The sequence below is a fragment of the Leptosomus discolor genome, chromosome 1 (genome assembly GCF_034619465.1).
Source record: "Leptosomus discolor isolate bLepDis1 chromosome 1, bLepDis1.hap2, whole genome shotgun sequence".
Classification (NCBI taxonomy): domain Eukaryota; kingdom Metazoa; phylum Chordata; class Aves; order Leptosomiformes; family Leptosomidae; genus Leptosomus; species Leptosomus discolor.
In genome coordinates, this window is record NC_141391.1 from 102138496 (window position 1) to 102165423 (window position 26928).

At 42.6% G+C, this 26928-nt stretch overlaps 1 protein-coding gene across 3 annotated transcripts in view; it reads right to left on the reverse strand.

The window, feature by feature from the left end:
* Positions 1 to 1562: 1562 nt before the first annotated feature.
* Positions 1563 to 26928, reverse strand: part of CLIC6 (CLIC family member 6) — a 30276-nt gene continuing 4910 nt past the window's right edge. For 2 of the 3 annotated variants that reach the window (XM_086460332.1, XM_086460322.1), the window contains exons 3-7: positions 6182 to 6291; positions 5611 to 5736; positions 4308 to 4414; positions 3106 to 3287; positions 1563 to 1724 (exon numbers count right to left, since the gene is read on the reverse strand). In XM_086460332.1, coding sequence (XP_086316458.1) covers positions 1563 to 1724; positions 3106 to 3287; positions 4308 to 4414; positions 5611 to 5736; positions 6182 to 6291 — 687 coding nt within the window. Of the gene's footprint in view, positions 1725 to 3105; positions 3288 to 4307; positions 4415 to 5610; positions 5737 to 6181; positions 6292 to 7483; positions 7523 to 26928 lie in introns of those variants that run through there. The other variant, XM_086460342.1, reaches the window with a different exon arrangement.

Genomic DNA, 26928 nt, shown 5'->3' on the forward strand with positions numbered 1-26928 from the left:
ATAGCACATTTGTATCAGAACTGTGTCATGTGTAAGACAAAGACACCATGGACACAATGTATCTGATGTTGACTATTACCATTAAGTAACGCTTTGTTAGAAAGCAAGCTTACGTTTGACACGGGCAAGGATGAATTACTAGTCTGTAAGTCTTTTTGTGGATATAGGTGCTGTAAAGGCTATTTTTCACCATTTTCACATCTGTTTCGTACACACAGGCAAAATCCATCAGAAGGAAACTTCCAGGTGACCTTATAGCTAAAGCATCGCACCCTCTACTCCTATGTGCTTGCTGAGGGCCTGCTCAGCAGAAAGCAGCTGTGGACGTCACTTTTCGTAGTCCATACATCTCTAATAGTGCGCTCCCTGATGCCAGGCTAGAGGGTGTTTCTCACCAGTACTGACTGCCTCGAAGACAGATTCATGCAAGGCTGAAGGTGTTCATCTAATCCATCCCCTGCCTAAGGCAGGAGGTAGGTCCATGTTGTTCCTGATCAGCTTAAAGCTCTCAGCAATGAAGTCCTAACAGCTGCCCTGGGAAAGCCAATATGCTGGAGCTCAACCAGGAACCGTCTCATGCATTTAGATTGCAGGAAGTACAGAAGACTGTTGTTTCTCAGACCTCTCTCGCTTTGCTTTCCAAAACCAAATGAGAGTCATGGAAGGATGACAAAGAAATCCTACATCAGTAGCTGGGGACAGAGGTTCACCCGTCTCTTCCATCTACAGTGTCAACCGAGTCTCTCCCTCCTCCCTTGTCAAATATCTGTTATGAGACAGCCCATAAGCCAGTGACAATCTGTGTTCCTCTCTTTGGGGGCACCATGAAGGATGTTTGATAGGTTATGCAGCCCTGAGAGGAGAAAGCAGGAGTGCTTTTTATTTATTTATTTTTAATACCAAAGAAGACTCCCGCAATGTGAAAAGGAGTTGTTCATGTTCTTCATTGACCTGCCCTGCAGGTCTCTAGCACAGAGGAGAGGGCTTCTGGGACATCAGGTGTGGTCCCACCTACAGGCTGGCCTCTCTCCTGGGTTAAGAAGGGTGCTGCATGGGCACCAGCTGCTGGCTTGTGGCCCTCTGAGGCTTGCAGAGAGAGAGAAAAAAACCCCTCCCAGTAGCTGTGAAGTTTGGCAACAACTGTGAAACAGAGGTCAGAGGCAGCAATAATGACAGGTTAAATGTGTGTTAGAAGCAGGGCTATTTCTTCTCAAAATCCAGCAATTCAGCATAAGTCACTAGTCCGTAATAGTGCTATAATTGTGTGACCTACACTGTTTCCCTAACTTCAACAAATGCTTTAATATTGACCGATGCCTTTAACTTGGAGTGCACAACAGACATTCATGCATGCAGACATCCTTACAGACACACAAACATATACGTACATAATTTAAGAATGAGCAAATAATCCTATACAATCATTATAAAAGAAGGATTGGCCAATAGCAGAACTTAAAATTACACTGTAGAATGCATGCTGGCTTTTTTTTTTTTTTTTTCCATCTTGACTGGTGCCCATCTAAATCTCCAGAGCAATAAAGAATGGAGGCATCTTCTGTTTACTTCATTCTCTTTGCAACATCCAAATATGCATACTCAATTTCTTGATCAGCAGGACAAGTGTTTGTAAATTCATCTCTTGCGTATGCATTGTTCAAGTATCTTGAAATCCCTGTCATTTCAGGTGGAAAATCAAAATTTCTATATTTTTTTGCAACAACCTTTTATTAAAAGAAAAAAGAAAAATATCATTACACACATGATCTGCAAAAAACCCCACCCAAATCTACTTTTTATGCACATTTTTAATTTTCAATCTGTAAGTCTGTCATTATATGCAACGTAGGGGGAAAGGAGAAGGAAAGACAAAATAAAAGAGAAGACACGGCATGAAGAAAGCTAGCTAACAAGCTAACCCACTTAAAAGGATTTATTTGGTATAAATATTCTGCTAGAGCTACGCAGAGCTACATGGACCAGTAGACCACGCCTGGAAGAGATACAGCTTAAAACAGCAAAGGAGCTAGCATAAACCAGAATTAACAGAATAATCTTACAGTAATAAACTGGCCCACACTTGGATACTCTCACTGAAACAGAAAGGAAAAACTTCAATTAAAATACTAAGTTTCAAACAGGTAGGGAAAACAACTATTGGCTGATACCTAATCCCTCCCTGTTGGCCAGAAAGGATGGTGTGATGTTCATCCTCCATCATCCTTCAGACATTCACCTGACATAAGGTGATTCTCCCTGTACTGGCTCTGCTGACCTTTGCTACCTCTCAAGCTTTGCGTGGGTGTGGGAAAGGGCTTATTTTCTGTCTGCTCTCTGGAATAGGTTCAACCAGGACATCCCTGGGGAAAGTTTTCACTTGTGGAGGTGTCAGAAAGCAATTCAACCCACTCTTCCTCTGACAAAACAGTAGTAAAAAGGGGACTTTCTGAAGTGACCTTGTTTGTTTGAAAACCAATGAATTTCCAGTGTGGCCATTTCTCTTCCAGAGTAGCCCAGGGACAGGCTGTGACAACACCCAGACATCTCACTCATCAGGACTGTTTGGTGTGTGTGGATGCTCCACAGCCTGCAAGAAGAGGCTGGCAGCCTTGGCTGGAAGGCAGTGGGTGGTGGCTACCCTGATAGCGTTATTGGTGCTAGTGGTGATATTCAGGAAAGCAAGAGTTTTGGATTAAAAATTTTGGAGAGACAGGTTTGAATTTCAGCTTTTGCTGGCTTCTTGAACTGGCACGGACAAAATAATTTAACCTTATTGGTCCATGGTCATATGCCCTTTGCATAGGAAATGCAAATGAAAACACTTCTCTTACAGCACTGAATATAGCACTCATTCCATACTTGCGAGAGGCTTGGCGAGGGCAGTCACGGCCCAGATATGAAACCAGATATGCTAGCTCCAGAGTTATCAATTTGAGGATCTGCCTAGCTGTGCTGTAATGAAATGGCCTCGTGCATTAGCATTCAGCATCCCTACGCAGCTACTGTGTGCCCTCAGAATAGACAAAGGATTCCTCTGCCTTTTAGAAAAGCACTTGAGCTTCTGTGCCAGCCTTCTCTTCAGGAAGCTAAAAAGCAAATGCAAACCTTGATTATATGGAGCTTTGGTAGGAGGTTGCAATCTGCTAAGGTGAGCTCATCTCCATCCAGGAATTTCCGGCTGGAAACAGTGATCTCCTCAGTGCTGTAAGCATCAATTTCATCAGGCAAGGGACTATTTAAATAGTTGTCCAGCTTCCTCAGGGCTTTAAGCAGAGATTTTTCCAAATCTAGGTTAAGACAATAAAAAGGTCATGCAAGCCTGTACCAAGGTCTCTCTGACACCAAGCAGAAAGGCAACTCCTGCATCCTGTCTCCTGGCACCAACCCAGCTCGCAGACACCCGGCCATGCCAGCTCCTGCAATTCCTTTATCCTGAGCTTAAAACTTAATGCTGGGATAAGAGCTCTAAGTAGCTAAAGGGGGTTCTGAGAAAAACCAGACTGGGACTGTGTTACCAGAAATGGCTCCTCAAACACTTCTGCAGAGTGTGCTTTGGCAGAGTGGCCCGGCAGAGTGGCTCTGACTTCACATTGACTCTGTCCTTGGGAGCCACAGAGCAAGTGCCTGCCCACAGGCAGGACAGCAAGGCTGGGAGCGATGACAGCAAGGCTGGAAGTGACAGCAGCAAGCCACCAGGACACCATTTTGGGGTGTATGGGAAACCAGCCCATGAGCCCTGTGCTTTCAGCTGAGCGCACAGGAGTGGGGTCAGGGCAGCAGGGGCTGGCAAAGGTTGGCTGGGGTTTTCATGGGCTAGTGGTGCCTGTGTGCTACTGCAGAGAGGGGAGAAGGGAAGAGCAAAGGGAACAGGAAAGCTGGAGAGCTGGAGGACAGATATGAGTTAATGCATGGTGGTAGTGAAGGTCCTGCTCTAGAGAGATGTGCCACAGGGCCAGAGTCCTCATTACTCAGAGAAACAGAGTAGAAAGGTAAGGTCTCAGTTCAAGTGGGCTGTGCTTTTAGCAGAGCTGTGGGGAAGGTGTAGCGTTACAGGCTCGAGAGCTGAAGAAACGAGGAGGAGCTGGATTTGGTGCTCACATGCTGGCAGTGGTATCTGCATGAGCTAGCTTTGTGAATCCTCAAATAAGAGAGTGAATAGGCACAGATTTCCACAGTCTTTACGCTCTGGAAAATGACTGTTTAATCTAAGCTGTAAATGGGATATCTCCAGCACATTGTACTAGACTTGTACAGCTCTAATTTCTTCCAGTAACTACCAGGGCTGATGAAAGAACTGCAGCACATACTTTCATTAGCATCTTTTCTTGGGTTCTTTATGAACGCAGAGAATTTTGCAAACACATCATTTCCTGCAGAGTTAGACTCGGGGTGGTTTGGTGCAAGTTTGGGATACCTGAGGAGTTAAAAGAAACAAAAATAAATTATATGACTAGCTTTTATTTTCATCTCCACTAACTATTTCATTACATTATTTACACTGTAGCATCATAATATATGGCCACACAGGACTCTCAAAGGGAACCATCCTGAACTAAAAATCACCTAGCAAGTTCAAATTTAAACCACAGTTAAATCATGTGGATGACCTCGTTTTCCTGAGGGAGATGGGAAATGACTGCTCACACTGCAAACACTGCCCAAACAGCTCAGTGCCTCTTCCAGGCCTCCTCCACTGGAGGTAAGGCTGCATAGAGTGTGAGGAGGAGGAGAGGAGGGAAAGTCCCTACTCGCACTAGCTGTTGCTCCTCCCAACCTCCTCGCCTGGCCCGTTCACGCATCAGCAAGCTGAGAACAGCCAGTCCAGTAGCTGTTGTTGCCAGGAGCAGACAGGAAGGGAAAAGTGGAGGGGAGCAGCTGCTTGCCTAGTTTAAGTCAGGTTCAGCTGCTTGAGAAGGGAGCGCCGTGGATGGGGATGCTGTCCCAGGGGAAAGAAGGTGTGTGGGTGAGGGACATGATGCTGCTGATGGTGGGACAGTGGGATTTGGGGCAAGGTGGGAATAGCTGCTCAGGTGGGGAAGGACAAGTCTGAAAGTCAGACCCCAGTGTGCGCCAGCATGGGCCCACTCGGCCATTCAAAATGAGCACATCTGCCGTGTGGGAAGCTTTCACTGCCCTTTTCTTCTTCCAACTACCTGCTCCCAGTAAGCGTAATTATTTGTACAGCATGAAGAGGGAAACCTCAAACACACACAAGCAGAGGAAAAGTGGTCAGGTTTCTGCAGTGGCAGGCAGGTTTCTGCACATGCTTGCTGCAGCAGGGTGGATTTCGTGCCTTGAGAATGACCGTGGTGGCACAGCAGTGAACTCAGAGCAAAGGTGAGGGCAGTGGGAGGAGCACAGCTGGCATCTTGGGGACACCCTGGGGACACCCCCTGCACGGTGCCAGGCGTCAGCACTGTTTCACGCCAGTCAAAGTTACCCCTCCCTGCAAGCTCCACTGCGGCAGCTGGACCAGCCCCCGCAAGCCTCCCACACGCAACTATAACACATGCACCTCACAGAGGGCCTGACCCGCCGAAACTGAGGGGGTTTTATCACCGACCCCCATCCAGGGCCATGAGGCAAGAGAAGCCACCAGGAATACAGTACCGGGGTGGCGCTAGCTTTTCTTCCAAGAACTCCTCGATCTTATTGACATCAGTTTTCACTTCGCCGTCAAATGTCATGAAGGGGGGGTTTGTTCCTGGGGCAAGGTTCTGCAGGTCAGCAGGCTTTCTAATGGGAGGAAAGATATGGGGTTAGTAACAACAGGAATCACATTTGCAATCTCTACACTCAGTTGCAATGAATATTTCATCTTTAAAATAGCCAAGTTGCTCTACATCTTTCTTACAAAATAAAACTTAGCCAGCTGCTTCACACTGGTGGTGTAAGAATTCAATAGCCTGTATCTGAATGTGCTCTGAAATGCTTAAAAAAACCCAAAAAACATATGTGTTACGTTACAGAGAACTACTGCAAAACAGATTAAAAACTCAACTGCTTCAAAGGAGTTAGTCCACTTTATACTAGTGAACCTTAAAGAGGATCATGCATCCAGACTGTTAATGTAATGCCAAGCCACCGTGAGCATTTCCAATCTATCAGAAGAGAGTCACTCTTTAAAATCACCATTTTGGAAAAGATGTTCTGAAAAGGAGAACTCCAGTTACAATCTCACCTTTTCAAATCCACGGTTGTGACATTAAATATGACACCTTTTAACCACAGAATCATAAAGAGACGCTGAGAGAATGGGCAATTTCCAATACTTTCCCCATCACTTCCAGCCTACAATTAAAAAAAAAAAAAAAAAGTATACATACATCTGTGATGATAGCAAATTTTGATAGCAGGTGCAATCGGAAAGCAGAAAAACCAGATCTGCTACGAGTACGTATAACATGTTACTCATCTCTACTAATACATATTTTCATGCAAAGTTTCCTTATAACCTTCTCCAAACATGCACATAGATATGATGAAGAATCGTGTAATCTTGGAGATGCAGTTTTTCATTAAAATGCATAATGAATATTGCCATAAGTTAGAAAACAACATTGAAATCACAGTAGTCCTTCCAAAGGAAATAGTCTCTACCTCATTTGCCTATATGAACATAAATCTACCTAAGTCACTGCAAGATTAAAACAAATTAAATCAGTTTATGATCACAGGAAACAAATAGAGAAAGATTTACCAGCATAAATTGAGATGTAACATCTAAAGCACTTCAGGGAATAAACAGAATAAATCAAATAATTTTTTCAAACTAAACAACTGTGCGGGTCCCAGAGAAGCAGGTTAAGTTTGGCGGTAGCCTTGCTTCTGCTGAACGCATCCATGGCTCTGTGGTTTGCTGAACTGAGGACTAATGGAGCACAAATGCCACGTCTCCCTGGCTAATCCCTCCTCGTTATAGACCCAAGTCTTCCACTTTTAAGCCTGAAGTGTGGCCATATCCAAGTCATGTAGCCTCTTTCTGTATGCCCCTGTAATGATGATCTTTCCTTTTTGGCTAAATGAATCGTCAGGTGTCAGTGTGAAGCACAAGAGGTGCAACTCACCGTATGTGTGGCCACAGATGTGTTGCTCTCGTACTTTGTATTGCATTTTGTTAAGAGGCTTTGTTAAAATGAGGCGAAGTCTTGCATAGTTGCTATTGGTTAAGTTAGGCTTTATGCAACGTTATTGGAAGAGACCAGAAGTCTAATTTTTAAGCCCTTCATATGATTCTCCTAAAGCGCACTTTTAAAGCTTAGATTAAATGTAAGGGTGCAGAAGTAAAAAACCAGGTGTATCATTTACTTATTTAATAGGTTAGTTCATTAAGATTTGCAGACCTTATAACCAAACAACACACATTAATGAAACCAGTTCTACTTGCTCTTTCACCTTCCTCAATGCTATCAAATGAATCTCAAATATAGTAAAAAGTTCTCCGTAAACAAAGATTGCCATTGGATTGTTTTACAATGCTCACCTTCACAAAGAGCTCTATGTCTGGAAATGCGCCCCTGGACTGGAGCAGGCAGGTTTCTGCCACAGAGCTCGAGGAATGCATGAGGAGGGACGCTCCTGGCGGCTTGATAAACCGTCTTATTCTCCCTATCAACCCAAAGGATTCTCCTCGGATAACTGTCTGCTGCTTTCTGCCTCTGGTACTGCGACAACCACTGGCTTTCTTGGTAGTGAAAACCAGAACAGCCTATTGCCTTAAACACTGCCAGGGGGTGAAAACTTTTAGAAATGCTACAACAGCTGGACTGCTGTGTTAGAAATGTCTTGTTTCGTAGGTGGCAAAAATGAAAGCTGGTCAAAAGCTACCATTGTATTTTTCCTCCTACTCACTGCTTTCCAGTGCTGTCCAGTTTACAGCAACAAGAAGACAGAAAACTACTGTGTATTTCCTAAAAACGAAAGTACAAACGCTGTTAGCATGTGCTTAAAATAGATCTACATATATGACACCACCACTTTGTCTCATCCTGCCTCTTATGTCAGGTTTTACCCACTCTGCAAGGGAAAAGGGGCGTGAAGGATATTACTATGACCTGACAGTGCTAGCAATGGGTACCTGCACCCTCTGCCAGGCTGCACTGGGGGGGGAAGCAGCAGCCAGGGGACATCGTGTCAGATGTGCCATGTCTGGAGGAGGCAGGCAGGTACATCTGGTGATGAGTCGGCTCCCACCAGCTCCTTTCCAGCTGCCCCTTGCTCTCTGGCAGTGGAGGTGCTGCTGCAACCACTTCCCAGCCCGCTGTCCTCACACAAACACTGCAGCACTTCACTAGAGACCGTGTTACTTGCATTGCACAGAACACAGCTAAGATAGCAGTACACTCAGGGAAACCTCTTGAGCAGGACACTGAGGGGACAGCAGCCCAACATGGTACCAATCTGTGCTTTGGTGTCTTAAAGAGTTTTTTACAGAGGAATTTCAACCATTAATCTAAGTCAGGGAAGAAATCTTACAGGCTAAGGAGGAAATCTCAACAGTTTCCTTGTGAAATCATTGGTGCGCTTTATTAATATAAATCTATTTAAAAAGTCCATGCTATCCAAGCTCTGTAGTACATCCCGACATCTAAGACTGGTCCCTGTCCTCTAGTCTAGGCTGTGCCTGGACTGAGAACAACAGGCAGATCTTCGGGAATTACTCAGTCAAAAGCCTTGGCTGCTGAGATCCTACAGTGAAGGAGGCAGCAGCCATTGAAGTACTGGGAAGCTGGTGAACCACATCGAGCTTTAGGAAGCTGAAAGCCATTTAGTCTCCAGGGACTTGTGCTCTGAGTGAGAGGTGAAGGGAGGACAAACCTCTAGACTTGCCACACGAGGGATGGTGGTGATATCTCCAGGGTTCCTTCAGTTCTGCAGAGCTGGAGGCAAATTACAGTAGCCCACACAATAGCACCAGCAGTGATTAAACCTTTCCCTACTATAACAGAGACCAGCAGTCTGAAGTGATTGCGAGACCTTGAACACCAAATCTGATTCAGACCTTGACACAGTTTGACCTGGCATCTCAGAGAAGCTACAGTTTCCTACAACCTTTTCTGAAAGCCCAGAATGTGGATATGTTGGCCTGTTGCAGAAAACAGGGTGAATACAGCTAGTTGAAATGCCTTCAGATACATCAACTTGCATTTTGGCTTATAGGAGACAACTCTTTTCTCCTAACTCAGCTCATAATCTGGGGAGCTACTGGACATAAAAGCATCAGTGACAGATGCCAAAGGTGTTTGTTCAAGTTTCCAAACCGAGGGTCTGCCATGATGACACCAGCCACTCAAAAATCATGAGCTGGGACACTGAAATAGCTTTATAGCTGTGTATCGAGCAACGCAACAATAGCTGAACTACTCCATCATCATGCAATAACGTACCTCCCAAAAAAGCAAGAGTGACCTTTCTACAGAAGTGAGACCCTGTGCCAATGTCTTACCTTGGGGGGACACGATGCAGCAGTGAGAGAACCAGAAAAGACTCACCTGTCCCATATTAATACCCACAGAAGATAGAGCAGCTAGGGGCATTGCAGCCTGGGAGCAAAACTTCCTGAGTTTTTCTCCACAGCACTACTCATGGATGTGGAACTTTGGGCTGTGCTTGGTACACACATGGAATTTAATTACACTTCCTCACTGTTGTGCTCAGTGATGATTCAGGGTGAAATCTTAACTCCGGTGAAGTCAGCCGGAGTCTCCTGCTGTTGATTCAATGCAGGATTGTGTTTCCAGACTGGTTATAATCTTACTAACCAGGCAAATGCTGCTGTAATTATAGGTAATGTGGCAATGCTCAGCCTGCAACTGTTGTGACATTCTCTTAACCCAGATCTTGTGGGTGAAGTGGCCCAAATCTTCAAAACACAAAGCTGGTTTTTTATGCTCTTCTGCTGCTTAAATAGATGGCTAACTAGTGTCTTGAATAAGTGGCATTTACTTTTTAATTGTGATTGGTCAGGAGGTCAATATGCTTTCTGTAGTAATACTGGGATTTAATGAGCTCATTAATCAAACAATTAAGACAGCCATTGCTGCAGAGAAGAAAAATATCAGGCCGTGCATAGAATCTTTCAATTCAGAGCCCTAGGCAGCGATCATATATTGTGACAGTATCGACTTATGACAGCTCTCCATAATCATGTGTCATTACCTAATGGGATTATTAGCCTATGCTCTCTGTTTTCATTCAGTTTCCACTGTTCCACACTCTCCTCAGTCTTTTTTGTTGTTGTTGTTCTGGGTCTTACTCAAAGATGCTGGGAAAGGGAAAAGCTCTCCACAACCTTCTTTCTACTACTGCTTAAGCTCACAAGTAGGACTACCACCATGCCTTAGGATAATTTCACTAGGCAGCAAGACTTTATGCACAAGATATTAAAGAGGGTCCCAAAAGAACTATATTCAGTTTCTGGAGCTGCTGCTGCCACCTTGATTCAGCAGCTTTGCTTTTCTGTGTGGTTTTGAATTGGTCGCTTGCCTCCACATCCTCATCCATAGCAAGAGGATAATTATAGTGACTTTACCCAGGAGTCACACACTGTCATTCTTAAGCCAGTAGTTTGGGCCCTCCCTGAGCTGGAGCAGCTCTGCTCCTGGAGCTGTTGTAAGAATTTGTTTAGTAACTGTTTCTGTCCAAACATCTTGGGAAACAGGTTTTTGAAGGCTCTTCTATTGACCTCAAATGTTCTGTGCCTTCAAAATCGTGATGAGTGGAATTTGTTTTTCCTGGACTTTCTGTTTCCTTTTGAAGGTTAAGCACAGAAGAAACAGTTCAGAAGGAGCAGAGAAGGCTTTTTTATTTGTTTTCATATAATTTTATAATCCCTTTGAAGCTACAATAAAAAGGAGAAAAATGAGCGTAACTTTTTTTTTTTTCCAAAAGCTGAACTCCAATTCCATTTTCTTTCTTTGACACGAGGGAGCTAAGTTACCTCTTTTCCCACATTTATGCTGGCTAAGAGGCAGCTTTACCCAGCATGAAGTAGAACCACTGTCTACTGGGAGACAATGAACCGTCCAGCTGGGCTGGGACCAGCATCATGGATCTGCCCCTGCCTGTTCTGCTGACCTAGCTGTCTCAGGCTGAACTGAGACTTTTCCTCCAAGCTTCCTTATTCGATCCTCAGCTATCAGGCAGATTTTGTGTGCTCTTCCTTCTCGTACCACACCAACAACTCCACTCTCCTTTTTCCACAACTCATTTGATCTCCTGTCAAAAAACAGGAACCACAGCAAACAGCCTGAAAAACTACAAGGAGTTTGCAAGCTTGGCCCACCTGTGGGAAGCAACTTCAAGGCTGAGTGCAATTTTCAAGACCAACAGCTTTAATTCCTTCCAGAATCCTGCACTGGCATGGATTAACTGAGCCCATTGCACTCCTAGCACCAACTCTTGCTCTGAACTAAGCCCTGCAATGCCAGCCTGACAGCAGTAGCTGCTGAGTAGCTGCCACTGGCTCTGCACACGTAGTGGCAATGCAAGAAAGGCCCCTGTGGTAGACAGCTCTGCTTCCACTGCACCGCTGTGGTGGCAAAGAAGAAAGGGGAGGGGAGCTCCCAATGCCTCCCCTCTCCTCACTGCTAAAAGGAAATCCCACTGCCCTCTGGTTTACCATGAAGTGCCCTAGTTGGGTTTTTTTTAAGAACATTTTTTTGAAATCACAGGCAGAAAGACAGAGGGAAGTGGTATGACTGCGCTCCCATACACTCACCGGCACAAAGACCTCCTTCAGCCTTGGCAATAGGTTTTGAGAAGCACATAGGTTTGACTGCAGTTACACTAGAAAATGTCTATTTTTTAGACACAAGCATGTTGTTAGTGTGCTGTGACTGATATACTGTTTTCATTTTTTTAAAAAAAAGCATCTACTCCTTCAGGATACAAAGTGTGGTTTACATTCTTGATGCCTGCTACAGTATTCATGCATATTCCCATAGTATCACAACACTGAAAAAAACCCCAAAATTGGCAGTATTACTTCTGTTATGAATGCAATAAAAATATAGTTACAAGTCATTTTGGTTCACTGAAGGCAACTATAATGTACTTAATAATGTATGATATTCTGTGCTAGGCACAGAAGCACCACAGGCACGTTATTTGGGTCAGATCATGTTCAAACCAAAACTTTTTGCAAGGAAGAGACAGATTACGTGGAATTTTCTTTAAGCACTGTGTTCATTTTGTGGCCTAGGGCTAGTGCATGAACATGCAAATGCTGAATTGTAGAGAACTCTTTTGATGCCACCTACTGGGCTTGAAATGGAAATCTTGATTTCTGCTCTTGGAGTGATGAGCAGTGGCAGCCTCAGATGCCAGCACATCTCATCATGAAAGGTTCTGCCTCGGACCCACCTCTGCAGCAAGACGCCTTGCTTCTTGCTAACAGCTCTCTTGAGAGTACTTGAGGTGTTGAAATTGTACTTCCAGGCTAAGTTTTAAGATAAATGTTTTAAGGTGCTAAGACAAAAAAGCATGCAGGAGAAGGTGGGAGAAAGTATACCAACATGTTTTCTCTAAAGAATGAAGGGGTGGTTTGACTTTCACCATCCTCTCCTACAATATCACTTGTAAGGCCCCTTTTTCCTGCTTGAAACTGGAAGCCTGCCCCTGCTGACTCAAATGTAACTGAGGACAAACCATGAGTGCTCTTCTTCCAACGCAAACAGCTTCTAGTAATTGAGTTTTTGATCAGAAGAGTGTCCATGTTGAACTCCACCCCTGTAGGAAGCATGGCCCTTTTCCACCCAAGCATGAACGAACCCCTTCTCTGCCCACCACCCCCTACATAAGAAGGACCAAGTTAGGGCTGCAAAGACTATCCCAGCTGCAGCTTTCAGCTACATCTAGACAAGTTCTCACTCTATACACCCCTCCTTGAGCATGTAGTTTTGAGTGGTTCAAGATACAGTCTCAGCAGTGAGATCATTCAGTGCAAGACTGAAAGGATCCCCATGACCACCCATCCAAACTAAACCACGCCAATGTGTTGCAATAGATCTTACAGGGTGTGCAAAACTAGTAATCTGGATGGTTGGCTGAAAAATGGATGCTGGAGCCTCTGTTTGTCTTCCACTTTCTGCCCTTTCTCCTACCTCTCTTTCAAGACACAATCAGTCAGTGCATTTAGGCGTGCCTGTAACTTTTAAACAAGCAAGTTGGCTCACCAACTGCAAATAGAAAGATGGTTCCTTTAAGTTTTGTATCTGCTAAATACCCTCTTGAATGACAACCTGAAATGCAGCCAGTTACCGTTGGCTCAAGTGGATTTAATTTTGTTGTCAGAATAAAGCAGACTTTCATTATAAGTCCTGTGCACTCAGTAGGGGAGGAGAAATGACAAAGGAAAGCATCAGTTGACTTTACATCTCAGTGATCCAGTCTGCAAATGGAGGCACTTTGGGAAGAGGGTGTGTCAAAAAGGGTAAGTGCCCAGATTAGCAAAATGCACAAAACCTGAAGACAGGTGCAGGCAGAACTGCAGGAAGGAAACCTGGAGGAGGAAGCAACAACTCAATTCGTGTGTACTTGGCTTGACCGTGACCTGCTACTACCCTGGGGGGAAGAGCCTGGTTTTCTTACAGAAACATGAAGGCCTTTCCATATAGGCCATGTGCTACAGGGAAAGGCAGCAGTGCAGAGTGTCCCACTGCACAGAACAGAATGTGATTAACAAAAAAGCACGTGTCTTCTAGAGTGCCAGCTGGAAGTGGTTCAAAATCACTGAGTATGCTGGCTTTCCTGTTCTCTTCCTCCCCCTTACACAAATGAAAACACTCACTGGTCCAGGAGAAAGCCTTGGAGGTCCTGTCTGGCATTTCAGCAAAACACAAGGGCAAGTTTCAGTCAGAGAGATGCTGGAGAATTATCTAATGATAACAACTAGACCTGAAGATGGAGCCTGCAACCCAGAAGGCAGGAACAGAGGGAGAACAACCAGTGCTTTTTGGAACAGACTGAATTCCCCACAAACTGATAACCCTGAGTGCTAGGATAATGGCAAAGTTATAGAAATGGTTACAAACTGTTACGTTACACACTAAAGCTGGAAGGGACTTCGTATAGAGTCACCCAGGAAAAAAAAAAACAGGTCTCTGGTTAGGGTGGGGGGAGAGACACTCCTTGAGGATTCATCATCTTGCCTGTCTCAGCCACCCACTTGGGATGACACGCTCTCTGGTAGTGCTGCTTTCTCCAAGTACAGCACTAAATAGCCCTATACAGTTTAGGCACCTAATGTAAGTGAGCCGAATCCCACCCTTGGGAACTACTTATCAGCTAGAGATAACTGCTGAAAAAAAGACTGGAGTGCATTATTCCCAGTGTGTCTGACCCAACTGCCTGATGGAGCTGTAGGGAAAAGGTGGTGTTGCCTCAGGTTACATTAAAGCTGGCACTTCAGTGGAGGCAGCGCAGCATTCAAGCCACAGCACAAGACATTGCACATGGTCCTGAAGAGGTCTCTGCAAAAATCTGGTCCTCTGCCTTCATGAAAGATTAAATCAAACTCAGTCAAGCGCTACTAAGATGACGATGAAAATGGGGAATGTATTTTAAAACAGAGGGAGGAAAACCTGTTCTTGTTTAAATTTGGAAAGCAAAGATTGAGGGAAGATATGATTACTCAGTGCAAGTATATTTTTTTCCCTGATAGTTGGGGGTGATACTGAAACAAAACCAAACAGGTACAAACTGGCCATGAATGTCTCTAGCTGACAACTAGAAGGGTTCCTAACCAGCACAGCATGAGGTTTTGAACAAGGTTTCCAGTAGGATTAGCAGGTGTATCAATATGTGCATGCATATGTGACAGCACAAGAGGAAAAAAACCCATTTTGCCTCAAGATGAGATTTGATCCCTTCAGAAAGGACTTTGGACTTATTCTGCACTGGAAGGTTCCTTTGCACATGACATGGACATCACTCTAAGGACAAAACGATGGCAAGTGCTGTACTTTTGTATTCCATGCCACTGAATGTGTCCAAAGGAAAGATAATATGTGTAGCACACTGCGGGGCAATGATGGAAGGGAAAAGTACTGATCAGTAAACAACAGCAGCTATCCCAAACAGAGTTTACTCTCTAAAATAACTGAATGATTCCTTGGAAAATGAAATAGATGATGGATATGGTATCTCCGACAGCGAGCTCCAGCCAGAGACCAGACAGGGTAGGATGCTGTTGGCAATGAAAAGTCCATGTGTTAAAATTAGCCAGACAGAAAAAAGTAAATGGTGTCAGAGGTTATCCTCTTCTGAGGAAGACCAGAAGAGCAGTCAGCACAAAATGGCATTATTTAAAGTGGCTTGAGCAAATCACTGCAAATCTGACTGCTGCCACTGTATGTTTGATGCATGTTTACGGCTAGGGATGGACACATGCTAGTATGGGCCAGTATTCATCCACTGGCCAGCTACAACTTCCCAACTTACAGAATATCAGGAGCAATGCAAGGATCCCAGGGATGGCAACCGAAAAAACACTCTGCTCAGCACAATAGCCTCACACAACATTGGCAAAAAGCAACAGAGTCTGAGCTGCAATGGGACACAAGTCTTGAGGCAGCTATAGGATCTAAACACAACCCAGGATTGCTGCAGCAGCAGCATACCCTCAGACAGCAAGGACATCCAAGCAGCTCAGGCCTAATGGAGGGCCCAGGAGGTATCTCAGCCACCAGCTAGCATGATAGTGGATAATCATCAAAACAAGGTATAGGTATACATGGTACCACAATGCCATCTAGCAGAATAGCAGCAGCAACGGATAGGGAGAAAGGCTCCTTCCTGTAAAAGCAATACCATCAGAGAGTGGGATGTTGCTTCAAAGATGAGCATACCTGGCAGATTATGAGCCACCAAAAGGCTGGTGATAAGGAGTGTTAACTTTCAGACAGGTCTAAGTCGCTGAGTGCCTGGACCAGACAGCAGGAGGCTGCTCTGGGTGCTTGGGGCTGGCCGCTGCTGGGGCACACAGCATGCACGTAGTCAATCCTCTTGACAAAGAGCCAGATCAACCACTGAAACCCATCAGCAGTTGTCTGTACTCATCCGATGTCAATGCCCATCCACAAAACAGGCTACAAAGATGGTTTCTTAGGAGTCCTGCCTTAAAGTGCTGTCAGGATGTGGAGGTCCAGGGCACAGAGCAGCTGCCAAACTGATGCAAATACAGACCTACGGAAATAGTGTGGCTGAGATCCTCAGACAGGAGTATTTCTTAGCCCAGCTTTCCTTTTTTCCTCATGGAGACAGGGAAATGTAGACCTTTATAGCAGAGTCCAGGCACTATAAATTAAATACCGTACAAATACAGAACAAAAAAAAATGCTCCTAACTTAAAAAAAAAAAGCAGAAAACTTATATGTAGATCATTAAGTGGGGATGTGGGAATGAAAAAGGATTTTGGAAGTCTTTTTATAAAATGCTGCATAGATTCAGGCTTTTAGCCAAAGCTAGGCCAAAAAGAGATACCAAGGGAAAGAGAATGAAAGGAAACAAGTGTAGGTGCAAAGTGGTAAAAGGAATTAACTTTTCACCTGCACAGCTTTGACTCACCACAGAACACCGGTAAACTGGTTTTAGTGTGACCACGGACTATAAGCAGTAGGCTAAAGGTCGAGTCTACCTACAACCAGGACAACAATTTAGATATACCCGTCTACTGTGTTTTTAATAATGCAGCTGTACATTAGTGGTCATATCATTATTAGTTATCTAGCTGTTATTATTGGTAATAAAAGATGGTCTCTGTCATGGAGCAGGACTCTTCTGGCACTGAATGCGAGTTCCAGTTGAGATCCCACCTGCAGAGCTCCACCACCATGAAACCCTTGCTACCTCACATTTTAACATCTGAAGCTTGGGCAAGATTTTTGTCTCCCAGCCCAGCCACCTATTAGCATTTCATAACATCTAACAATTTCATTATTAAGGCTTTTCTCATTCTGTTAGGTTTCTGAAATTATACTATACTTTCTTTCATGCAGTGTTTGCATTAACTTACAATGGTTATTCTGTTTTATTAGATTTCATAATTCATATGTTCAGTAAGGCTCTTTGCTAGAAATGGTTCTTTGAATACTCTTGGTCCCCAGTTCACATTAAGGGATTAACAGTGTGTTGGAGTTTCTTTATGAGATGTTTCCCTTCACCCTGTTTTTATGTAGTAAGCAATGGTCACAGCTTAAAGGGTTGTATACATCTGGAAATTCTAATCCTCTCTAGATGACAGAAAGGGAAAGAAGTCTGAAGCTGTAATTTCCTACAGTTTCAGTTCTCTCTCTCCCCTACATGCCAGCAGCCATTTCAGAGCACAGAAAGCCTCCTTTATTCTAACTTTCACTGAGTTATTTACTTACTCACGGTCTGCTGGGTAAGTAATTATTGCTGAAATTAAGTTAATTACTTAGTAAATAATTAAATACTTTCAATGCATAGGAAGAAATTTTCCTTCATTAAGAAGCAACTTTGTGGCAATAAACTTCCTACCTTTGTACAGTTACTTCATAAAAAATGAGAAACAAAAGGCCCAAACTCACTCCTGTTACTTAGATGAAATATCCATTTACTTTTGATTTTGATATCACAGTCTGCCCAGTACTTCTACTGAGCAGTGAGTCTGCCTGCACCCTGCCCTTCCAGTTCTGCCAAAGAGTATAAATAAATGAACCATTAAATGTTAATTCTGTGAAGTTAACAAAACACAAGAGAGTACAGGTGAAAACTAAAATATGCAATGTCTTGTAATACATTTATAGAGGCTATGGTTTTACTAATATTCACTCTTATTTACATTAAAGAGATTAAAGATTAAATTTATGTGCGTATGCACTCTTACAAAAGAGAAAAGTAAACCAATTCTGCGATTTTACACACACTGCTACTGCTAGCCTTGAGCCAGGCCCTTCATGTTGTCACAGATATTTTCAACTACAGCTATGGCTCTCCACAGGGCAGTTAAAGGCAGTCAACATGTGCTCTTAAAAAAATTCCTAAAATCAAATTAAATTACAAAGGAAAAATGCAAATTACAGGTTTATTTTATCAGATATCTTACAGCTACCTATACCAGGACTGCAAATAAGGCCACTCTGGTAGCTGCAGTATTTAGCAAAACCTGAGACAGTGCTGAGCCTGGTTTCAGAGCGAAACCATTGGTGCCTCTCATGATGGGAAGGTAACTAATTAAACATAGAGGATACTTGCTTCTAGCTACCTGCCATCCACAGCACAGTAAGTATGTGGTAACAATGCAAAAGCAATCAGCAACCAGGAATCCACTACTTCATGAGCTCAATGAAAATTTGCTTACATTATTAATAAATAGTTTGAGTAATAACACCTTGCCATCGCAAGCAGAGCTGTCCTTGCACACACAGATCCTCTCACACCGCGCCGCAGGGAGGGGGAAAGGGAAATTGGATGCTACTGTGGCAACACCAGCATTTGAAGGGTATCAGAAAAAGGTTTCCCTGAGGCTGCTTCAGCTTTGAGGGGAGATCTTTGTCTCATGCTCCTGCCGTTCAGGAAAGCCCACCTGGGAAGTGGCCTGTGGTGCTTTCCACGCCACAGCTCGTGTGGCCAGGCACCGAGGGAGGGGGGCCAGCAAGACCTGGCAGAGAGCTGGGCAAAATTCATATTTTCCCAGGTTTCCATCTCCAGGTCATAGCACAGCAATCATGCACAGCCTTTTCTTGCCAGGTACTAAACGCTTTAAAGCAAAGTAAACATCTTTTCTACTGATTTTTAGATGCCTACCCCCCAGCAACAATACATGAATACAATAACCCTTTGTGACAGTTTACTTTTTTCCTAAAACAGCTTGGAAAATTATTTAGACAAATAGTACTTTATCCTATCATAATTATCAATGCATTGTTACTTATTTATGTCTTACTTTACAAGGCTTACTGAGATGATGGTGACAAGCAAGCTTCCAGGAACTGTGCACGGCAAGGAGAACAGAGGCAAGGCAAGGAAAATTAAATGTAAAAATAAATAGGAAAATTAACTTGTGGCTAGCAAAAACTGAAGAACTTCAGCTACAATTTAGTAGGGTTTAAATTAATCTTGCCCAATTTAGGAATATCACCCTCCTACAGAAGTAATTGTTATATTGCATGAATTATAATTCTTTTATGTCTCACTTAAAATAGCATTACTTTCAGTTGTTGCTATTTGTTTACTTTTTAGTACACCATGATAATGAATTATATGTGTATTACTCACGCTAAATGACCAAAACTTTTCAAAGCAATGTAAGTAATCATTGCCACTCCTCCAAAGTGGAAGCCATTTTATTTTAATAGGAGATGTGACAAAACCTCCATTGCTTGTAAGAAAAAAAAAAAAATCAAGTGGCTTATTCAGAACAGAAGGTTTTAAGCAGAGGCAAAGGGGAATGACTGCAGAGGTGCCCCCACTCTACTCCCCCTGAAGTGAGGAGAGGGAATGCCATCGTCCGCTTGCCAGCTAATTAATAAAAGTACACAGCCCTCAAAAAGATCACTCCCCTTAATCCTTATCCATTCTTTAATTATAAGTTTCAAGATTACTTTCAAAAACCTGTCAGTAGTCTAAAAAACTGAGAGCCTTTTAACTGAACACAGGTGAAAGTCAGAGCTGGGAAACGCTGCCCAGTTACAGATCACTGGCTTTAATCTTATACCAACTAGTTCAAAAACTGAATTTCCTTCTCCTGTGAATTCTGCCTACAGAGTTCATGCTGTCTGTGTTTGTGTTAATGGGAACATTACCAGGTCACAAGCACACAAGCAGCAAACCAAATGCTATTAGCTATTTATCCTGTTACAAGAATTATGTTTAAATACCTCAATGCTATTTCTAATCCGTATTTAATAACATGGCAAGATGCCAGCTGAACAGTCTACATGGAAACAAAAATCTTATATCCTTTTTAAATTCTTACAGGGAATTACTTTAACAAAAGAGCATTATATTCTCAAACACATTATAGGTCTGGGAAAAACAGATTAACTGGTATTTCAGTGACACATCCTGTTTTACACTTCACCATATGATACTTAACCTGTGACACACAGCCATGCTGTTCCAATCTAAATGCAAAAACTATCACATATATAAAGTATCTGTGATTTGTGCTGTAAATGACTCAGTAAGTAAATTAGAAATACACAAATAAATAAGCTATTTTATGCAGCTTCAGGGAGTAGGTCGCTGAACGCTTGAGAAAACAATTTCCCAATGGTATTCCTCATTCCAACGTTTAAATCAAGAGGTGAGAGTGAAAGATCAAAAGAGTGTGTGTTTTTTTTTCCCCTCCAACAATATGTGGTATTTTCATCCACATAGAAAATTATTCAAATGACCAGGCAAAATATCACATAAAAAACATGTCAGCGACAGTGGGAACTGGCAAAGACATGTCCTGAAAGAGCAGTTAAAAAGTGGACACAAGTATCAGGAAAAATGCATTAGCTTAACAGATAGGGGCGCTTAACTCTATTCCTTCCCTTCCCAATGTAAATTCAAATTCAAGACTATTCTTCATCCTGCCCTCCTCACCACCTCACTTCCATTCCAGGCTTTCGGAAGCTATGAGAAACACAGTATTGCCAATTAAAATACAGTTTTTAAATAAAGACATACTGCACAAATCATACAGCAAACCAATCAGTTGTAATACAAATATTACTCAAAACAAGGGCAGTCCCTGTGGTCACGGCCCCAGGGGAGCCCCTGGCTGCTGCGGTGCTCCTGACAAAAATGAGGCTGATGGTTTTTCTGAGGGGTTGGTAGTATGTTCATTTCTGCAGGCAGCATAGGCCCCAAAATGTTTAACTCTTTAGGGTATATTTGGATCCTGTTTCGAGTTTCATCTGCTGCCATTATGGAAAGAAACCTAGTTTTTTACAAAACGCTCAGGTTTTGTAATAGCTTTTAAAAATAATTTTAAAAATGACTACCAGGTAAACGTCAATGATTCTCCAAGATACAAATGAGAATTTTTCTGAAATCTGAGTAAATATTTAACACCTTTGTAACCACCCCATTTGGATAACTTGGGAAAGGGTGTGCATTTGTGACTGCAGCCCTGCTGTAACAATTATATTTATAGTCTATTTTGAATATTCAGCGGATCGTTAAGGTTGGAAAAGATCTCTAAGATCATCAAGTGTAACCATCAACTCAACACCACCATGACCACTAAAACATGTCCCGAAGTGCCACATCTACACATTCATATATGTGCTAAAATTTCAGCATATGAAAAGGAAAAAAACGAGATGGGAAATAGCTCCTTTGCACCTCTGCCTGTCTTGTGAGCTTCACAATAACCATCTCCCTACCCATGGCACACCCTGCAGCCGTCCAACACACCAGCACCAGGCTCTCACAAGGAGGAGGCTGCAACAGGCACCCTCCTCCCAAGGAAAGCCTCCGATGGCAGTGCTGGTGGTAGGCTGTACGAGCTGCTGCTCTTTGCTTTGAGAAGATAAATACTTTTATGAAGGAATTAAAACACTTTTCTTTAGTGCTGACCAGGCTGATGTTATTGAAAGCAACTGGAACGGAGTCACTTGACTTGTTCAGGCTTTTATCAGTAAATAATCAGACATTGCAAATGGAAATGCATACAATTCCTTATCACAGCGTGACATTTTATTATCTGAGTGAGAAAATAATCACGTAACCTTCACATGGCATTTACTTATGCTCCTTGGACAGAGTCCGAGGAACGTGCAATTTCTTACTATTTAAAAGAAGCAGTAGGACCTCTTTAGGGGAGACATAGAGAATACAGTCATCGATGGCACAGGAGTAAGGCTCCATGCTTCACTTCCTCTTTCATAAAATATGTATAATATTTCCTTTCACTGCCTTACTCTCTTTACTACCTCCGAAGAGGAGGGGTCTGTTTCTTGCTAAAAAGTAAACAATCACCGCCAATTCAAAGTGACTTCACCAGAGACAAGCATCCTAAAAAAGTGTGGTCATATTAATTTCTATTATCATTCTGCTTCACAATATTTAAACTAACTTCTGAAAAAGAGACATAAATACAATTTTGCATGGACCCATGCAAGACTGTAAGAAAGGCCAAAACGCAGAGTCCCTGGGATGGCTAACCCTGGCTGGTACCCATCAAGGCAAAGAGCCCAAAAAGGCGGAATTGTTTGTGGAAGCAGAGTGATCACAAGGTTGGCTAATCCTCTTCCTGTGAACAGGGCAGCAAAGTGCTGGAGAAAACTGATTTCAAACGGAAGAAAACATGGAAGAAAAAGTTGGGTTAGTATTAAAAGACACCTAATAAACAGAATTAGTCTTTTTTTAATCAACAAAAGATGGTTTATTTTTTACTGCTAGGGATGCTAATAAAACCAAAATCAAGATTCTCAAGTGGACTGGGCGTGATTTTTTACACCCATGCTGGGCAGGGGATGCGATAACTTTTCATCTTTTTAATGCCCTACCTCAATCTGGTTTCTCAAAGCACGTGGATAACACATCTCTTATCTCACAAGCAATCCCAAAATGTGTGGGAACTAGAGGCTACCGAATACCATTTAAAATCTACATACTGCTATGATAGGAAATAACAGCAAATATGCCATACATTGCCTAACCATAAAGTTGCTGGATATTCCTGGCTCTTTGCATTCATCTTTCTAATGCTGACTTACTTTGCAGGTAATTATTATATGTTGATGGTGTCAAAGAGAGAGCAGGAATAACTCTATAACTCTGTGACTATGGCACTGGCTTGGAAGAGGGATGCATACTAATCTTTCACTTATGCTACTGTTAACACCACCTTAATCACCCATATCCCACATCGGTGTCCTAAGTACAGACAGCTATTGCTGCCATTTTGGCAACTGTGGCTAAACAGCTTGTGGATGAATCTAAACCTAACACTGGCAGGTAATATTTCCTAAAAAAAAACCTCTTAATTTTTATTTAATGAAGACCATTTCCAAAATTTCACCTGAATTTATTAATAACTTAATTTTAGTATAGTTCTATTTTTCAACTAATTGGCCAAATCCCTTTCCTCCCCTCATCCAGAAAATCATTTACCACACTCTATAATGTTTTATATTTGTGAACGCCATGAGTCCTGTAGACTGGTTTGTTGTTAATCTATATATAAGCCTCAAATTAAACAGACAGCACAAGAATTCCCAGGCACAGCTCCATGGCAATCACATCATGCAGCAATCATCAAAACTTCCGAAGAAGGCTGCAGCTCTCCAACAGAATTTATGAAATGAAGGTTCACTTTGGATAACCAGGGACCAAAAGCAGAAAGCAGACAAGGAAAACTTCCATCCTTGCCCCCAGTCTGTGATGATCACAGGTAAGATCAGCCTTTCAATGAAGACGAAACTCAAGGAGCAGAGGCAGTATGGTTCAATTTTGGGCAGCAGGCTGATCTCATCAGAAGTTTCTGCTGGCTTCAGCCAGCAAGAAATACAAGCCATGCCCTAGGACTGAATCAGCAGTGTCCCCTGTTTAGCAAAGGGCTTAAACAGCACGTGACTTTAAGCTTGTGCTTAGAGTAAAACACATGGTGAGGTGCTTTACTGAAGCAGTGAGCTGAGAGTAAATTAAAAAAGGCAAAGGTCTAGGAAGAGAGCTTTGAAGACATGTACTTTATTTCAAAACTTTTTTTTGCTAAAACAAGCCTGCAAACTGCAGAAATCTGCAGTCATGTTGAGAACAAACTGATGCTTAAGGCTTGTACAATCCCATGTTCGCATGCAGTTTTAGGACTTCCAAAGCATGGACAAAAAGATGACTCCAAGAAGTATGACTAGATCATATAAAAAAAAAAAAAAAAATTAGATGCAACTTCATATTTCTGATCATTTATGTCTATCCATTGGTTTGTGTCTTTCTGGAACAGGACTTGGCCTGTGCATTGTGCGAACTGATATTGGCATAAGAAAACAGAGCACATTACTGCTCTGTTAAGCAGGAGCAAAGCAGCAAAACTAATTTTGGTGTAGTTTTCAAAGCTATTCTTTAGTCAGCGGCTCCAAGGAACCTTGTTTCTTTTTAGCAGTCTAAGCTCTAAAAAGGTGACAACCTGAATGGCCAAAAACGAAAGCATGAGAAGTAAAAATGAAAAAGATTGCACATTCAAAAAAATTGCTCAGCTCTTTCAGAAAAAAAAAAGATTGGTATTACTGCCTTTCCAACCAAAGTCTCCCAAGCACAGTTTTATTGAAGACTGCTGTAGTACTCAGCCCCCAGAAAAACTGCTGCAGGTGCACTCAGCACGCACAATAACCTGAAGAGTTATGAAAGGAATTTGTAATGCCAGTTCCTCTTAAGCTGCATTAGAGAACCCAAAATTGCCATATTCCAGCTGAAAAAAAGTAGCTGAGAAAGGGCAAATACCCATGGGAATGGAGCCAGCTTCCTGCTTTGTACAACAGTCTTGGGAACAGATCCACAAAATGTCTTTGAACAAACACACTGCTGTGGATTCGGTACTTTTTGTAGAGCTATATGTAGTCAAAGAATCAAAATCACCATACAAACAGCTCATTAACCAGCAGCCAGAAAAGCAGGGCCATGCTTATTTTGCTGGGCAGCCCCACAAGGCTCAGTCCTGAGCAGCTTTGGTTTGATCCTGGTTTCAGCAGATCTAGCCTAGCTCAAGCTCTGCTCCAGGGGAGGGGCTTTCTCCTGCATGACTTTTTGCCTTGTTCTGGGGTAACTTTCATAACTAGTCTATCATAAAAGTAGATGGGTCTCATAGCCAACTGTAAAACAGAATATCTGAAAGAATGGTGGAGGGAAACAACATAGGAAAAAATGACAGGATTTTAGTGGCAGCAATGTAGCACCTGAGGAAAGGTCTTGCTTTCTGAAGAAGGTACATGAAATGGAGATCAAGACAGGTAAAAATAGAAGGTGAGGAGAAAGGAGCAGATGTGTTCCTCAGGGAAAATAGGGCATGGTTTTGACGGAAGGTGAAACGTAGAAGTGCTGGTTGGGATGGAGGGAAAGAGAAGCCATCTGTTTTCTACCATTGCCCAAACCATACCAAATGGTGCCCTGCTCATCTCACAGCAATTTGTCCCTCTGTAGCATCACACAGATCCAATGTGCTCACCTTTGGCAAACTCTCAGTATTTCTCTTTGCTTGGATAAATATGCAGTGACTAAACTTCCCCCCAAACCTTTTTTAATCCATAAATACGAAGCTAGTGTAACTCCACACATACAAAGCTTTACTTTCACTCTCCTGAGGTTGTCTAAGTGCTGGGCTCCTACGGTGAATCTACACTAAAAAGACAGTAAACCCATCTGCTTGCATTTTGATACAGGAAGCCAATTCTCCTTATAAACCATACTCACCTAACTGATTTACAGACTGATTGCACCGGTGAGCAAAAATCAAGATCTTAAGCACAAATACCTACTCAGTGATTATATTGTAAATATTTACATCAAATATCAGGTACAGCAGAGAACCCACTGAACGGCATATAGGCCAGGTTTCTTCAGGGATCTGAGCTCCTGCTGCCCATGGACTTCTTACCCACAAGCACTCGAAGTCCAGAAGTGCAGTTTATACTCACAGCAAAGCTTTTACTGTCTTAATAGCACTTTTGATAATTCAGCAGAGCTCAAAGTATGTCAAGTCAATCAAGCACATCTCAGTAATGGTGCAAGGAAATTCTGTTTCAGTAAAGTAACTTGGTCCCTGGTAGCAATAAAATAACTCTCTAAATGAAAATAAATTACTTTGATTTAGAGAGCAAGAATGTCACAAAGCTGAATAAAGCCTATTGCTTTTTGTTGGATTAAATCTATTACCTTAGGCTCATGGTCAGCTTTTACTATATACCATTTAACCCAGAAACTAAGCAAGAAACGGTTTGGAAGATAGCAATCTCAGAGAAGGCCTTGTGCTCAAGGTGGGTTGTTTGGCCGACTGTGTGCAGCACTTACAGATCAATCACTATCCCTAGAAATCTTTGGAATGCTGAAATCTGCAGTTGTGATTCTGGTGTTTATATTTTCTATCTGTAAGAAAATTTAAAATTCATTGGAGGGCTTCTTTTTTAATGTAGAAAAAAAACTTCCTCAGTCCTACATAAATATTTAAATTGCTTAAAATTAACAATAATTTTAGTAAAAGTTCCACTATATTCAAATGGTAAGATAAATCTATGACATTTACAGAAGTTTTCTGACATATAAAGGGGTTTTGCCACAGAAGGGAAAAAAAAGAGCATATGTATACCATTTACGTTAGAAGACCAGCTACCAAGCTTCAACATTCACAATGTGTCCTGCCCAAGGTGCTAGATATGCTTAGCTGAATCACCAAGGACCAGTTGAAAAGTATATCTGAATGACCTTTGCAAACATTTGACTTTGAAACACCAGAAACATCAAGTATTACTATCTAAAGGAAATATATGATAGACGTTGTTTCATGGGAAAACGGAAACCAAGTAAGCACCTAGTGAAACACTCAAAGCAATTCTGATATGGTCTTGCTTTCATAGCCAAGGAGTCTTAACGTAGTTCAGCTTCATTAAGTTCAGTTGCCCAAACACAGATGCCTGCTGCCCTTGGAGACACCTTAGTGTAGCCCGTCTGACATCAAGCTGCTGGTCCAGAAGGACATTATCTCCCATGGATGCTGCTGACCCTGCTAAGTGCTAGAGTATCTCAGATAGCATGAGATCTCAACATTGAACCCTGGGTGTCTGAGTTCAAACTAAATAGCACTACATGGCTACAGAAATGCTTAAAAGCACAATTGCTGGTACCCATGCTTGTGGAGCTAGCAGGAATTTTGCCGCCCACCTCACCATGGGAGGCATGAGGTGACACAATATTCGCAATATTCAAATACATACATGCAAAATGAGACGAACCAATGCAAAGCAGCAGGAAACAGAAGAG